Source organism: Sinohyriopsis cumingii, chromosome 5, assembly GCF_028554795.1.
Source record: "Sinohyriopsis cumingii isolate HCF-2022 chromosome 5, ASM2855479v2, whole genome shotgun sequence".
NCBI classification, from domain to species: Eukaryota; Metazoa; Mollusca; class Bivalvia; order Unionida; family Unionidae; genus Sinohyriopsis; species Sinohyriopsis cumingii.
Genome location: NC_142965.1, coordinates 50,118,430 through 50,136,373, shown reverse-complemented (window position 1 = coordinate 50,136,373; position 17,944 = coordinate 50,118,430). Strand labels below are relative to the sequence as shown.

The 17,944-nt window shown below is 34.5% G+C and overlaps 1 protein-coding gene across 10 annotated transcripts in view; it reads right to left on the bottom strand.

Moving 5' to 3' along the window:
* LOC149799133 (peripheral plasma membrane protein CASK-like) overlaps positions 1–17,944 on the bottom strand; it is a 397,425-nt gene that overhangs the window by 37,266 nt on the left and 342,215 nt on the right. For 6 of the 10 annotated variants that reach the window (XR_016421088.1, XR_016421089.1, XM_089958206.1 and 3 more), the window contains exons 15-18: positions 13,752–13,830; positions 13,133–13,218; positions 8,787–8,879; positions 7,599–7,667 (exon numbers count right to left, since the gene is read on the bottom strand). Coding sequence is in view for 8 of the 10 variants with exons in the window: in XM_089958206.1 (XP_089814332.1) it covers positions 7,599–7,667; positions 8,787–8,879; positions 13,133–13,218; positions 13,752–13,830 (327 nt within the window). In the remaining 2 variants the exon portion in view is untranslated. The remainder of the gene's footprint in view (positions 1–7,598; positions 7,668–8,786; positions 8,880–13,132; positions 13,219–13,751; positions 13,831–17,944) is intronic. The other 4 variants (XM_089958209.1, XM_089958208.1, XM_089958210.1 and 1 more) reach the window with 2 other exon arrangements.

Below are 17,944 nucleotides of genomic sequence, written 5' to 3'. Positions count from 1 at the left end.
TTCGTGTGCGTCTACATCACTAAGTCATCTGAATTTGATAAATTATAAAAACTAATTGCTGCCTACATCAATATCAGAGACTTTACCTAATTTATTGAATCTTTTGTGGTTGTGATTCTAATTGTGAAAACTTCGTACGTACTGAATGAAATCCGCGGCCGCCATTTTGGAGAGTGGAGATTATGACCCAGTTACTTTAAATATCAGATATTGACCAGTGCATGAATAGCGACCACGTGATCTGACGTAATTGTCATTCGCAGAAATGAATGTAGTATCTAATGGGAGTTTTTCCCCAAAGGTGGCGCTACGAAAACCAGCTCAAAATGGCTGATGTTTACAGCAGGCGTCAAAAGGCGCTTCCATGCGAATCTTGAAGAGGCGTCAAAAGGCGCTTCCATGCGAATGGAGTAGAGGTATCCAAAGATGCTTGCATGAGGTAAAGGGTTAAGGAAATTATTAAAGGTATGTGAACAATACGCATTTGAGAATCATATCATCTATAATACAAAAAAAATCAGTATGCACGGTCTTTCAACCATCTTCTTTCAAATAACCATCTCATCTCCCCGTACATCGTAATGGCAATGCTCTTACATCAACAGTTATACATATTTAGGTCATATTTTGAAATCCAATTGGTCAGATAATGAAGATATGATGAGACAGTACCAATTCTTTGTACTCGAACACACATGCTTCTACATAAATTTAAGGATTGTTCAATGAATATCAAAATTAGATTAATCAAATCTTATTGCTGCACTATGTATTGTGCTCCTCTGTGGACAAACTTTAGTCAATGTATGAAAAGAAAACTTGTTATTGGTTATAATAATAGTCTTCTTTTTCTATTAGGTCTTCCTCGATGGAACAGTGCCTTCAACATGTTTGTAAATTATAATGTATTAAATTTTGATAAGTAATGAGAAAGTATGCATTCTCAATGATGACAAGCATATCTAGTAGTAAGAACTGTATATTGAAATCTCTTTGGAACTATGACATTCATTTATATTCTCATATTATTAGCAGATGGAACAAATTACTCTTTAATTGTGTCATTTAATTTCATTCTTACCAATGCAGGGTGCAGTTAATTGTGTAGATGCATCTGTATACTTGTACGTATGGTATATATGTTCTTTTATGTTTACAATGTTTTTACTTTATATCTGTATTTTAATTTAGATATATGGACTATGTAGTCTGAAATAAAGAATTCTTATCTGAGCTTATCTTATCTTGTATGTCAAAATAAGATACATTAAGGAAGTGAATACAGCACAGATATCAAATGGATTACAGCAATATTATATCAGTGACATCCAATAACAGACAATATATATTATCATAAATCTGTGTCAAAAGTTGCACTGAAATTATCACTTCATATTGAAGCTACTTATTATGTTAGCAATTTCTGCTCTCATTTCATAAAATGACTGAATTCTACAATGAATACATTTTCCATGCAACATGTATAGCTTACAACTATATACAGATTCGTATGCAAATCTCCATGTTCCCTGGATGTTAGTATATAGCATGAAAAATAAACTGATCTGCAAATAACTTATATCATGCATGAACTGAAACTGAAACAATTAAGAGGAAATAAAACATATCTCAAAATATCTGGATGAACTCACTTTTGGATTACAATATAATAAAACTTTAGTTCAATCAGCACTTTAAATTGTTATGATCAGCATTTTTGCAAGGTTTAAGTGGCCTTCTTGGTCATTACACCATGTACTTTGGCCACATGACTTCATACAAAGACAGCAGAAACTATACACTGTAAATTACTTGAACTGAAACGAGTACTCAGATCACTGTTGGAACAACCATTTAACTATACAGGGTGGCACATGCAGAATCTTCACATCATAGTGAGTGATATTCTCAAGACATATTTTTTGTACATCCCTCAGCCACTTTATCAGATCATACTGAACTGGTGAGATACAATGACCTACCAACAATCACTGAACTTAGGTATTTAAGGCATTTCTATATTTACAATGCCCCTTCTATCCCTACTCTAAGCAGGGAGCGATAGAAAGCCGTTTTTGTGAAGTGGATGAAACCAGAGTACCCAGGGGAAACCACCATGTTACCAAATAAAGCAGACCAAAACATAAACAGTAATTATTGTTATCTTTATATAATGTGCATTGTTATACTCTCATTAAGAGGGCCTCAAGTGAGAATAGTCTTTGACTAACGAGTCACCCTCTATAAATAAAGCATTATTATTTCACCATTGTGCTTTTTGTTGAGCTTGAACGAGAGCAACATTGGTATGTGGCTCATGCTTTAAGGAGTTGGATACTCAGTTTTTATAACCACGCATCCACCAGCACACCCTCAAGTGGTCCCTGATGTTATGGATGAGTAAGCTAGACTTTATAACTGCATGTTTAATGGGTCAAATCAAACACAAACATGAATGTATTGGAAATTAAAACAAATGAATTGTTTGTTCTAGTGGTGGTGGATTCAATATCTTTACATATTAGCAATTACAATAATGTGATGTAGGTACTTCTATCAATTTGAACTAATTATAACATATGGTTTCTGCTTTGCTCATCTGGAGTTGCATGGCTGGAATACATGGTGTAATGACAAAACTGGCTGCATAAACCTTGAGTACAGGAAAAAGATAAGCATTTAAAAAAAACATATTAAACAGCAATGAAACCTATCAGACTTGTATCCAGATATTTCAAGAAAATATCCAACTACAAAGCAGAATGTCATGATCTTATTTTGTTCATTTTTCAAACTTCTGTAACAAAAATTAATTCTTACAGGATTACATAAAGATTTTATGTATGAAAATTTGCTACAAATAGTTGCAAGGTAAAATTTTAAAAGCAATATGACATTCTTCGATATAACAATTACCACTAATACTATATAAGGTGTATTCCTTGTTATGCATTAAAATAACTTGCAGAAAACTGCAATTATATTCCTCTAATCTGTCATATTGATACTCAGTGTTTTTCAAGGAAACCACAAGCACTGGATGACATTCAGAATGATTATCCATTTCCTTCATGGAAACAAGCACTGAATGACTGCCAGACTTACTTTTTTCATGGAAACTACTAGCACTCAATGACTATCAGACTAATACATCTGAGTCTCAACTGTCTGATAGATCCTCCATATATTTCATGGAAACCACTAGCACTGGATGACTGATACTCAGTTATCTTGAAGGAAACCACTAGCATTGGATGACTGATACTCAGCATCTTGAAGGAAACCACTAGCACTGGATCACTGTAAAACTGACCCTCTGCATCTTTCATGGAACTGGATGATTGTCCAAAAAGACACTCTGTGTCTTCAATGGAAACTATTAGTACTGGATGAATGTCCAAAAGATATTCAGTAGCTTTTATGGAAACTACTGGTATTGGATAACTATCCAAAAAGATATCCAGTGTTTAGAACACTGGAAACTACTAGCACTGGATGACTAAAATTTCTACTCTTTCATGGAAACCATTATCATTAGATAAATGGGACTATATACAACAGTTTATTTCACATCAAAATCTTTAACAAATAGCACTAATAGCAAACAAAAAATCAGAGTATATGGGGAAGCTTGAAGCTTGTTAGTGTCAAATGGGTATGAAAATATTAGCTGATATATACATGCAGACATGTATAAACATGTATACAATTTCTCTTGGCTTTACATTTCAATTTACATGAGATGAATGATTATTATTTTTAATCCTCATTATCAATTAAAAACAATGAAAGGTGCAAATGCATTTGTTCCAGAATCCTTCATTAATCCAGCTATACAGAAGAAAGAATTATTCACCAGCCTTTGACCCCATACTAGTAAATTTGATTGGGACCATCCTCAATACACACACACACACACACATATATATATATATATATATATATATATATATATATATATATATATATATATATATATATATATATAAAAGTTGTTAATTCTTCTATTCTTATAAATTTGTTTTTAAAATTGTAGTATCAGGTAATATGGCAAATTAAACCAGGCTGATGGTTTGAACATTTATGATTATATTAGAAAACATCATGAAAGGAGAGTAGCTTTCAATTCCATTGTCTTGATGCTCTCATTTTCAATCCCCAAAAGTGATCACAAAATATATTTTAGATTCATCAAACAGACCAAATCAAATTGGCATCATGCGTTCAAAGTCCTTAAGTAATGTACATAATCACTTAAAAGACAAGTCCAACTGCAAAATGCACAGACCCAGATCTGCTGCTGCATAAGAGACCAGCAGATCTGGGTCTGTGCAATTTGTAATGTGTAATGAGCAGAAAAAAACAGACCCTGATCTGCAAGTGCATTATGTTATGGTAGATCAGGGTTTTTGTCGTTCGCAGTTTGACTCCAGTTATAAGCGATTATATATATGGTAAGTCAGCTATATAAATGCACTGAAGGCTTCCCTGACAATTTTGTTTAACAAAAGTATGTTTATAATGACGATATTGACTAGTTTAATACTGATAATATTTATGTATCAGGAATACATCTCTGTGTCATCAAAATGAAAGAGTCAAACATCAGAGTAAAATCTAAATAAACTCATAATCTTTTGTTTCTGCATTAAAGTTCATTACACCTGTAAAATTAATTAAACAAACTAATGTTTGGGAGAATATGCGCTGCAGTAAAACACGTGTTATCCAGACTCATTGGAAGATGTTGACTTTGCCCAGATTACTCATCATCCAGATAACTGATATTTTTATACAGAAAAAATTGTGTCTCTTGGGGACACTCCATTTAATTATCTGATCTACAGGTGGGGAGGAGGGGTTGATGGTTATGTTTTGATTTTAAATCTAAAGGTGGGGAGGAGGGGTTGATGGTTACATTTTGGTTTTAAATCTAAAGGTGGGGAGGAGGGGTTGAAGGTTACGTTTTGGTTTTAAAGGCAAATTCAGCACCTTTTCTTGGTACACAACTATCCCTTGTTATAACATGGTAGTTATGGTCGATACCTAATGTACCAAACCACTGTAATGTGAGAAAGGTTGACAATTTGATTAATGCATATAAGTGCTGGGTGGGGTGGGAAATAAACAAAACACCATTTACACTTCGATTATTCATTTAAGTTTTTGTAAATAAAGGATTTTTTAAAAAAATTATTGGTATCTGTTCTTTTAATTTTATCAAATAATAATTTAAAAAGTTGTTTTAAATTATATTTTTCACACAGCTCTAACAATTTTAGTAATATTGCTATGATATATGCAGTGTGGCAGTTTATAGTGATGTCTAGCAATGGAGCGTCATGCTGCAGACATGTAGCATGATGTCCCACCCAGTCATATTATCCAGACACCAGGGTGACCAGTTTTAACACTAACCTCTTAATGCTGAGTGCCAAGAAATTTGTACCATTTTTATTAGTCTCTGGTATGGCTCCACCAGGGTTAGAACCCATGACCTCCCATATCTGAGGCAGACGCTGTAACCACTTAGGTCAATTTAAAATGGAAATATAAGTATAATACTAAGTTTCATGCTACTTTTTTAAAAATCTTTTGCTGTGATACATTTGATACACAATTCAAGTAAAGAGGTATAAGGGGGCCCCAAGTGGCCGAGTGATCTAAAGTGCTCTCCATTACGGATCACTACCATCTCACCTCTGTCTGCGTGTGTTTGACTCCAGGATTCGGCCAATGTAGGTATGTGAGAAAGCTTGCCTGTAGCTTCTCGTGGGTCGGTGGTTCTTCCTGGGGTTTTCCCGGGTTCTTCCTCCACCATTAATACTGGCTGCCATGCATAGCCTATCGTGTGCTGAAAAATGGCGTTAAACACCACAACAACAACAACAACAGAGGTATAATTTTGGTCGTAGGGTCCGTAATGGTACTGTCTTATATCAAGAATCCCATTATAACAAATGGCAGTAAAACATGGGAGAGCTGTATCATACCATGGAAATGGAAGCTAAATGCCTTTTCCATGGACCTGATGAGGCAGCCTATTAATGCAGGTGCTGAACCCACAATTCCTAGACTACAAGTCCGACACCTTACCAGCTGGGCTACTGCAGCTCCCAAGGAGAAATGAGATTTGTTTAAAGGCAGTGGGGTTCACTGCATAATGAAAATAATCTAATTCACTGCAGATTTTAAAGACCAGTATTCCTTTAGTTGATCAATAAAATGTTGAGAAAAAATTAAGGTTCTTGCACAAAATGAGAATAAGTGCTTTAGTTCATACTCCTATGTTATGACTCCTTCATATGATCAGGCTCCAAGATTACAAACATTTTTCAAACTCTTAGGTTCAATTTCAAATTCTGATGTCTAATTGGCTAACACTGAGTCAATGACAACAGTATTTTTGATACCTGCGTGGCTGATACTAAACCACTAAAAACTGTATTTTTTAAATTTTTTTTATACATCCGATAGGTAAATTAAAAACCATCTGATTGGCTAGCATTAAATCACGGACTACAGTGTTTCACCAATGTTTGGACCAGTTAACCAATATATTAAATTTGTCCAGAAACAGGGTGGGTTTATTATCAAATACATACATGTCACCAGTAAATACCTGGCAATTGCTTTTAGTTTTAAAAGAGGGTAGGTTTATTAAGAGGCATACTGTCAGGATGATCACTGGACAAATATGGTAAACAGATGATAGGGTTTTGATCCCAATCTAAGATCAAGTTTGAGAATTGTTTGTAATATACGGAATTGAAAATAAAGAGTACAAGACATAAATATTAAACATAAAAATAAATAAGGCTGGGTACTATCTATAACCACAAAATGAGGGTAAGGTTTAAGGTCCCGTTATTTCAATTTATATGTATAGATCTTAAAACTTTTCAGTTAAGATCAGTTATCATTACTTAATCATGTACCAAAGTGATAATATGTTGGTACTAAAGAACAAAACAAGATAACCAAATGGTGACCATACCAAGGAATGTTTCCATAAAAATCTTATTTTTTCACAGTCTGCAGCAGAATTGACAATTCTATAAAAGTTCTCATTATATTTAAAATTATTTCAACTTAACAAACCTTTCTGTCAATTAACATTAAAATCTAAAATCTTCAAACAATTAATAATGATTGACATTATGCTGTCATATACTATCTATAAATAATGCTGCATTGCATCTAAAGATAAATTTGTTATGATATATGGAATAATAAAATCTTAATGAAAGGTTATGGATGTCCAAAAGAAAGCAATGCTTTTGACTATTCAATGTGTGGAGTTTGTAGACTTTTTGTCAGTTTCTAGTGGTCACCCTATAACCATGTTCAGTACTTGAGAATATGACTATGTATTCCAGGCATAATGTCTGGAGCATAAAAACGTTTGTAAACCTGAATACTGTACATACGACAGACCTATACATTTTAGACTTATCCAAATGAACTTTAACCTCAACATCGTTTTGTGGTTCCATAGCACAAATAATGTGAGTAGGAAAGGATCTACAAATAAGCTTCCTCAGATACAGATCCAGGCAAATAACAGTGATCGGCAGGCAGTGCTTGATGGGGATTACCTCACACTGGCCGGAATTGGTCCTGTAACTAGGGACAATCTTCAAGGTCACGCTACCTCGTGCATCTCTCTGTAACAATATCACAATATTAAGGTGCTTATCAGTGATCTAAGCGCACATGGAAACATTTGGCAGTGCCCAGGGAGTGAGACAAGAAGGTGTTCTGTCACAGTCATCATTTCTCCAGAACTTGATGTAAAATAAAAAGAAAACATGGGTCTTGCACCGATATCTAATTAGCCACAGCTATGGGGCACACTGACCTCTCAACTAACTGGCTGCATTTTAATTACACTGACCTCTCAACTAACTGGCTGCATTTTAATTTCATTTGTTACAGCAAATAATGATCAACGTGTTAATTCTGTGAATGTCGTAGCATAACATTTTTTATTATTTCTAAACCACAAAAGAGACTTAATTGTTATATATGTTACTGTATATGTTAGTAAGCTCTTTTATCATGTTCATACATTTTCACTTTCTCTTACATTTAATCTTATCAACTGCAACATCTCTGTAAATAAAAGAAATGCAATTCTAGGCAATACAAATAAAACTAGTTCTCGAAAGATTTCACAACTTTCTTCCGCACTGACATTTAAAAAGAAGGCTTGTATTAAATAAATGCAGATGCCTTTAATGAAACTAATACACCATAAAAAGACTTCACTGCTCAAAGTCACCCCCTCACTAAAAAATAAGGAGTCAGCTTAGATCATGTTGTGCCCCACCATGGGTAGGTAGAGATATTGGTGCATATATATATGACAATTTTAAAGGAAACCATGGCAAAGCTTCTGGTGCAACTGCAATGCTACAGGTGCATCTGCAACAAATAAATAGAAACATACAAGGCACAAAAAATACAAATGTTTTCCTTCAATCTTAATAAAGTTCTACAAAAGGTATGACAAAAATATTTGTTTTCTTGTAAAATTATTAAAAAATCTGGTGAGAGCAATTTTCCCAGCAGTAAAAGTGAACCTTTCTATAACCACTTTTTACTTTCAAATGCTAAGTAAGAAATGGTACATTTCTATTGCTAACAAAGTTTTTCTGATGCTCTCATTCTTTGTGGGGTCATGTGAAAATATTTGAGAAATGACAAGATGTGAGACAAGACTGACATAACGAAAGGTCATATAATGAGCACTGCCCTCCATTCCTAAGTGGTGTTACGCATACCTCTTTCTGATTATTGTTTTCATATCTGATTGAGGACAGAATTCCTTGTACACATGGTATCACCTTGAAACTGACTGTTCCTCGTAAAGATTTCTGGAATACCAGATAAATAGTATTTATATATCATGACAAATTCTGATCAATATGAAAATGATTATTATCGAAATTAAGGTATGCGACCTTGTACTGAACTAAAATTTGACTTTAAAAAATAGTCCCTTGAAGGAATCATGTTCTGCTGCTAAAAAAGAATTACCAGGAATTCCAGCTATCATTTAAACCATTTACTTTGAACTGCCGAGTACAGAAAGCATCTATGATGTTCTTCAGAAACTCCAACATAATTAAATTTGGCCTTCTTATGTAAGAGTTAATACGTTAAATCCATAACAAAATTCTTCAAATTCTTCATCATGACCCTTGACCCTAGACCTTGAAGTCAAGAGTTAATCACATGCCAAGTTTGGTTAAATTTATAAGTAATATTTCTTTGGAAAAAAATGACATTATTGTAGTGGTATACTTCAAAGTATTCTTTAGATATATCTACAAACTGGATTAGATGACAAGACTGTTTATGTTACCATACAAACCAGTACAGCTCAAAACAAAGTTGTTTACCTTAAGATCAATGTCAGAGTAAACTGTTGACCTTAAAATCAATGCCTGAGTAGACTGATGACCTCAAGATCACTTCCAGAGTAGAATGTTGACCTTAAGATCAATGCCAGAGTCAAATGTTGATCTGATCACTGCCAGAGTAGACTGCTGACCTTAAGATGAATGCCAGAGTAGACTGTTAACCTGAAGATCAATGCCAGAGTAGATGTTGACCTGAAGATCAATGCCAGAGTAGATGTTGACCTTAAGATCACTGCCAGAGTAAACTGTTGACCCCAAAATCACTACCAGAGTAGACTACTGCCCTTAAGATAAAAGCCAGAGTAGGCTGTTGGCCTGATCAATGCCAGAGTAGACTGCTGAAGTTACAATCAATGCCATATTAGTCTGTTGAAGTTACAACCAATGCCAGAGTAGGCTGTTGGCCTGATCAATGCCAGAGTAGATTGTTGACCTTAAGATCACTACCACAGTAGACTGTTGACCTTAAGATAAAAGCCAGAGTAGGCTGTTGGCTTGATCAATGCCAGAGTAGACTGCTGACCATAAGACTAATGCCAGAGTAGACTGCTGAAGTTACAACCAATGCCATATTAGACTGTTGAAGTTACAATCAATGCCATATTAGACTGTTGGCCTGATCAATGCCAGAGTGCTATCAACTTACTGGAATGCAAATGAATTCAAAGTCTGATGATAATTTACTTGTACAAGTCACTGTTTTCAAAAGCTCAGTGAAGTGCAACAATGCAAGCAACGACCTTTGGCTTGATCCTAATGAAAAAAATAGGTCTGGTTTTCAAAACTGCTTCATAAAAGTATAGATATGTTGGTCATCAGATGCACTACACTGTAGTATTATTTATTTTTGTGGGACTCAACTTTCATGGTTTTGTTAAAAGAAAAGAAGATATTTTCATGGGTACATAAAGTATCAGTTTTGTCTGTCAAAGTCTGCATATTAGTAGGTATTTAATTTTGTGGTTTAACCCTTACAAATACCCAAAATAAAGAATAAAAAAGAATAAAATTAAGCTTATGAAAACGGTGGTAACCTGAATGTTTAAAACAATACAACAACATGTATAAGCACAAATCAAAGACTTGACAAATTCAATACCTACCATGTGTTTTTATTATTATTATGGCATCCATACTGGAATCTCATATTGGCACCATGTTCACATAGGACCAACTATGCCACAGGCTTCATACGAAGACTTTTAGTAAATATGACCATCATTCAGGAGGAATAGCAATACAATTTTAAAAGGCTGCAATGGTAGCCATATTTTGGACATTTGAGAAGGACTGTATGTTTTCATTTTGGACCAACCAAACCTTGGGATAAATGTGCTTGTAAAGTTTATTGGCAAAACTTGTGTTAGTTTAGGAGGAACAGAGACTACAAAGTACTAATAGATATCAGTTGAAAGGCCATAACACACGTTCCTTTGGTCTATGGCCTGCTGAGCTAAAAAAGGTTGCTGGCAAGAAGGCGCTAAAAAGATATTATTTAAGTCATGTTGAAGAAATTGTGAATGGTAGGTCATAGTGACCCAGTTTTGTGTGCACTACACCATTCATCCCAAGATGCAACAAAGCTGCTATTTTAGTGGCAATAGGTAAAGTCTCAGATGTTACAGTTGGACACAATCTGACCAAATTTTAATGCGCCACATGCCTTGATTTCAAAATGCACCCAGACTGCAAGGATGTTCTCTAAACGTGCAAAATTTTAGATGAGTTACAACCAGGACAGGAAGAAAACACCAATATACTGATGAATGGAGAAAGTAACAGACAGGTGGACAAAGTAAACCCAATACATCATCTACTTCTTTAAGTGGGGCAAAATACTGGTACTGTCAAAATATCCCCATTCTGTCAGTCAGATGATAAACAAGGTACCACACATCTAAATGCAATAACAGTGTAATCAATAATTACAAAAGATAATATCCACCTTTACAAGTCTCCAGTAGCTGTTGTAAACATTATTTTGCAGAAAATAAATTCATGGCCCATTTTCGTAGCAAAGACTGGTTTTGAAAAGCTTATATCTATACATATATAACCAATATTGTGCTGACATACTGTAAAAGCACATACCTACATATCTAACCACCTACTCACCTACCTACAAATGTGACAGAGCATAGAAGACATGAACCAATAAAAAGGACATTTTTTCTATCATACCTAAATATAGCTATTGTATTGAGTTAATTAAATACAAAGAATAACGGTTTTAGTTTCCAATTATTTTACTTAAAAATCTGCTTGACATACTGTTATGATTGGCCACCCCTAGAAGCAGATTTCTGGGTAAAAGTCAAAGGTTTCAGTTTAACTTGGCATGATATCCTACATTATATAGTACAATAATTACCGTAATTAATCACTACAGGTATGACCTCACATAAAAAAGCAACCATACAACTCATCTAAATCCAGTGCTTACTCAAATATACAATACACAATTAACCTACTGTAGGTAACACTGCACAATATACTGAATAATCATTATTACAGAATGTTTATCCTTGAATTGCTGGGATCAGAAAGGGCCTTCTGAGTTCGCTAATATGTATATTAGCCTAGCATAGGTAAATCAAAGTGATAACAAACATTAAAATTTAACCCACATTATTAGACCATAAAATGCAGGTCACATTGACCTGTTTGGCTTTATGGGTCTATTAGTAACAGAGATGAATCCAATTATAAAGTTTCATGACTGGAACATAAACAGCACCCAATATATAAACTTGTAACACAAACTTTAAACAAAATCACTGAAGCCTGAAATACAGGTCAGACAGACCTCTTCTGCTGGAAATCAAGATGCATCCATTTACCAAGTTTCATGACTATGAAGGATAGAATGCATTAAACATGCTAAAAACCTGTGTGGTCTAGAGTTAAATGAAAGCTCTTTAATGAAAGCCAGTACAAGATTAAATACAGGTCACGATAAGCTTCTGGTGTAAGGGTATGGTAGTATCGGAAATTCAGTTCTAGCACAAACAGCGCCTGAGATATGAACAACAAACACAAATTAACCCAAGCCAATGAAGCATGAAATATGGTCCATTCTGACCTACAACAATTCTATCAAAATGCAATACCTATGCACTGTCTGTGTCAACAATCAAAATGCAATACCTATGCACTGTCTGTGTCAACAATCAAAATGCAATACCTATGCACTGTCTGTGTCAACAATCGAAATGCAATACCTATGCATTGTCTGTGTCAACAATCCAAATGCAATACCTATGCATTGTCTGTGTCAACAATCAAAATGCAATACCTATGCACTGTCTGTGTCAACAATCCAAATGCAATACCTATGCATTGTCTGTGTCAACAATCCAAATGCAATACCTATGCATTGTCTGTGTCAACAATCAAAATGCAATACCTATGCATTGTCTGTGTCAACAATCAAAATGCAATACCTATGCACTGTCTGTGTCAACAATCAAAATGCAATACCTATGCATTGTCTGTGTCAACAATCCAAAAATGTTATTTCTTTCTTACCTTTATTATAAAGGTGAAATCAATCAATCAGTACTCATTTGGGGATTATGTCTGTATGGTGTACTAAACTCCTGAAATCCGCATTAAAAAGATGGTAAGATAAAATGCTATAAACTGAAAAGTATATATGTAAATAGAAGTACCACAGTTACTGATATAAAATGTATAATATTTACCAGCATCTTCTGAAGACTGTCCACTGTCTGGTTCTGCACACTGACTCCATTAATTTCCCGAATCTCATCGCCCACATGCAAGGTACCTAAAATGTATGGATAAATATATGGATCGAATAAGACATTGTCGCAGATCGACCACAGGAGATCTTCAGCTGATGGACTACAGGAAGCTTGCAGCAGATGGACTAGATGAGACCTGCAACACTTAATTCTTAACAGTCTCTGAAGTATTTCAACTGAACTTCGATTTTCCTCTCACTCTGAAACTTTGTTTCAGCCTTTTAAAGTCCTCTCAGAAGAAAAAATGTGTGGATTTGTAGAAGTATTTTCAATGCAGGATATCTATTACATGTTTTTTTCCTGGACAGCAAATATGAATTTTCTGAAACCTTCAAAAATGCAATGGAAAGAAAAAAAAACCAAGTATATTTTGCTTATAGACTGCAAACAAAATGACACGTTACTCAATGATCTGTCATGATAAGATCTTGCATTCATATAAAACTACACACATATATGCTTTTACTCTTTTGTCCAAATTCTTAATATTCCATTCATGAATAAGAAAATATGAAACTAATTACTAATATACATATCGATTGATTTAAATTTTTACCCTGCCTATGGATCATTCCACCATGCATAATCCTGGCAACCATACAACGGCCTTCATCATTCACTTTCAGTGTGATACCCTGAAAAGTAAAGAACATTTATAGTACTCATTCTGTATGAAAGAACACACAGCCCAATGCCATACTCTTCATGGTCAGGAAGACCCGATTCTGTAAAAATTGGGCCAAAAATATGAGGACAATTGGGAATCTTTTTGAAACTTATCCATAATGTCCTTGTAAAGAATTTGTGTTATGAAAGTGTCTGTGTTTTGGAAGTGTCTGTGTTAATGAAGAGTTTTGTGTTATGGATGAGTCTGTGATATGGAAGTGTTTTTGTTATGGAAGTGTCTCCCTGAAATGAAGAACAATCTCCCTGAAAGCTTTTCAGAGAGTATCACATGAACACAAGACAAATTCCTTTATATAAATTATCAAGGTAATACATTCTTTGTCATTAATTCAATATTAACTAAGGCTTTACATTTCTGAAATATTACTTTAAGCAAAGATTAAACTTCGTAAGGCCAATTAACATGAGTAATTTGAATAGTGCATTTTATGCCCACTATGTGTTTGATAGTCCTTCATAATAGTACTAAAAGGTATAATGGACTTTGAACATTACTGACAAAGAGGTCACATTGACCATGACCTTTAGTCATGCTTTTGTGGACCAGAACCAAATTTAATGTGCAGAGACCATTTTTTTTACCATACTTAAGTGCAAGCCATCCACAGACATTTGTCAAAGGACTTGCTCAAGAATAGAACCCTTTTTTCCATGAGCCCAAATGACCTTACACTTTAATCATTTGACCTTCTAATTGATTGATCTCTTCCATACTATAAATGCAAGCCATCCAAATTCTTTGGTCAAGTTATGAAATCAACATTAGAGTTATTATGAAAAGAAATTATTCTTTTCAGTCCCAGTGACCTAGACCTTTGATCATTTGATCACAAAATCAATATTCTTCCTCCTTTCTCCAACTGCAAGCCATCAATAAATTTTGGTCCAGGTCTGAAATGTACAATATTACTGTGTTAAAACCTTTATTTTCTGTCAAGTCTTTTGACCTCACATGTATACATAGCATGTTATTTTGTCTTTGGAGGAAATAGGTACTCTTCAAAAAGAAGGCAACATTTTAGAAGTCCCAACAAGTATCTCAACTGGTCACGTCAAATGATGTGTTTCATATTTTAGAGCCAAAAGACTTTTTTGTTGAGATAATAAATGAAGAGGAGAACCCTTTGTGGTAAAACCTTACCTTCCAACAAAGGAAGGGTGGGTGATTATGTTCTCTGCCTCTGGCATTACTTCAATAATGTCCCTCAAGCTTCTGATTTTCGATGAGGGGACTATTTGCCTTCTTGGACTCCAAATCAAGGTTTCTTCTTTGCTCCAAGTTTAAGCCACTCGCAAAGTTTGGTCCAGGTATGTTATGAACAACCAAAGTTACAGCATAGAAACAATTTATATTCTTTCAGTCACAGTGACCTTGACCTTTGACCTTCTGATACCCAAGTTGATGGAGTTACTTAATACATGTGCATGAGGTATAGGTTTGATAACTTCTGACTGTGGAGAACTAGACTGACTGTACAGAAGCTCTTTTTCTTCTTTCAGTTAAGTGACTTTGACCCCAGATCAAGAGGTACAGTGTGACCTCACTATATCGCTTAAGTTGGGAGCCATATAACCCAACCATGTTATAGACTGAACCGTGTTATAAGCAACCAGGTCAGTTAGTTGAAGAAAATGATGCATGTATCCCAAAATATGTGTGTGGGGGGGAGTAGGTAATAAATGCGGGTGCAAAAATACGTGCTTCATTGGCACAGTTACCATCTTAAATCAATGCATATTAAATGAGAAATACACCTGTAGTGAAAACAGAGAAGGCATATATAATATTTTACTTTATTCTGAGACTCACTCATTGGTTCATGTAAATGTGTGTATACTGTTTATATGTACATGTCTAATGTATAGCATGAAAAGAATATCAACACCGTGTACTCACCCGTGAATCTCATCACATACATTAAATCTACATGTAATTCCATCGAATATATGCACAAACAGAGATTTAAAATATTCATTAATTTTGTCACAGGTCATATAGGTCTGAATTCAGTAGAAAAAATATAGCTTCTCAATGGCCAACTGAAAATAAGTTATAAATAAATGCAGGATGTCATTTTCTTTTAACCAAAGAAAGGACAGAATTCTATTCAGCAAGATCTCACTTGCATATTAAGTCACAACCATGTCGAGCAGTAGCGTGGGAAAATGGTCTGGCATTCCTTAAGATATGACAGCAAGCAAAACTCTGGATATGCATACAAAGTCGAATGCCTGAGCTAAACATCAGTACCGAATTTATTACTCTACACGAAATGTAGCTTGACATAACAGCGTTTATTCATAAATGGGTCACACGAGATAGCAGAGAACTCTCCTCCCTTGTAGTTATTATATAGTACATGTATGACAGGTCAATTGTAAGCAGTGATATGAGCCCCTGTGAGGTAATCTGTTTTCTTTGAAATTTCAGCAAACTATTTTATCTGGGTACATTTTTGGCCATCGTTTGATTGATTGTAGATACTGTACTATACCTCCCTGCCTATTGAATAGTGCAACAAGTAAGATCTTGTTTTTTTTCTCCATCTGTGGTAGCAAAGTGATGCTGCCTTCCACGCATGCGTCAGAAATTAAAAAATGGGTCAACGGTTGATAGAGGTGCAGTTGTTCTTGTCTGAGAACAGGGATTACTACATAAAATGTGAGTGTTCTGAAGGATTTAAGTGAAAAGAAGAGGAATTTTACTCATCACCCAAATACAAATGTTAGTCTATGTAAATATATTAATTACTAGCGAGCGACCGAAAATCCGAAGAAAGATTATGAGATAAGGCCTTGTTCAGTTGATCTCTGCTACCAGAAATGTCCAAAAAAAAGCAGATATCTCAAAACATATGGTACTCATTGCTATATGTCAACATAAGTGAATTATGATATAAGAATGCACTGTTAAGATGGTTTGTCAATATGGACAAAGAATTTGTTTATGTAAAAGTAGATAAAGTTCAGTGCATTTTGTATCAAGTTTGCGGCTTAATTCATGGGGTCTCTTAATTTCTCCCCTCCAAACCAATGGCAGTATATACAAGTTTAACTGCCAACAATGTCACCAATAAATGAAAAAAATCCCCAGATGGTATATTTTGCCACCAATAAGGAAAATAAAATTAAATGTGAGACATTAGATGCTGAATAAACCTTTTACGCATTATTTTTTTGTGTTTTTAAGAAGAAAAAACTTTTTTTATGAACAAGAAAAATACATATAAAATTTCAGGAGCCATGCAATGATCGTCCTGTATTACTGATATGCAATTTCTTCCCCAAAACGATAATAAACTTTTTGCGTTTTATTTGCACTTTTATGATTTTTTTTTTTGTGTATGAGAAAAAAAAAACATGTATATGAAATTTCGGGAGCCACACCACAACTGTGTTATATCTGAATTTGTGTTATAACAGAGCATGCTATAGCGGGGTCACACTGTATCTTTCTTATCCCCAAGAGCAAGCTATCCACAAAGTTTAGTAACTGCTAATGTTGGAGAACTTGAGTTGTTGCACAGAAATAAAATGGTAACAGAAGGACTGATGGTTGGTCAAACAGATGCTAGACAGACTGACAACATCAGAACATAATATGCTTCAACGTATTGTACAAATATACAAAAATTATTTGGAATTTAGAAGATCAAATTAAGAAGTATTTTTCACAAACAGATATTACCTTTGTAAACACCTAGACAATGACATGACCCAAGTAATACAAAGGAAAAGAAAATTTTCCAGTCACAAATAATGTTGTGTTCAAAATCAGCATCCACCCTGTGCGATCAAAATATTTTAATGTAAACTTGAATGTATATATATCTGAGGAGGTACCACCTGACAAAACTTTAGACTCTTTAACAGGATGCTGTTTATACAAAAAATTTTATCATGTGGGTTTTTAGGATTTTAAATGTTTTATTTCATATACATTTTGCACAATTTTATCTTGTATTCAATCATAAATTTATTTGGAAGGCTTTATATTCCCAAATTTGTGTCCAAATTCAATTATACATTTTTTGAACTAAACCATTTGTTGATGCTACATAG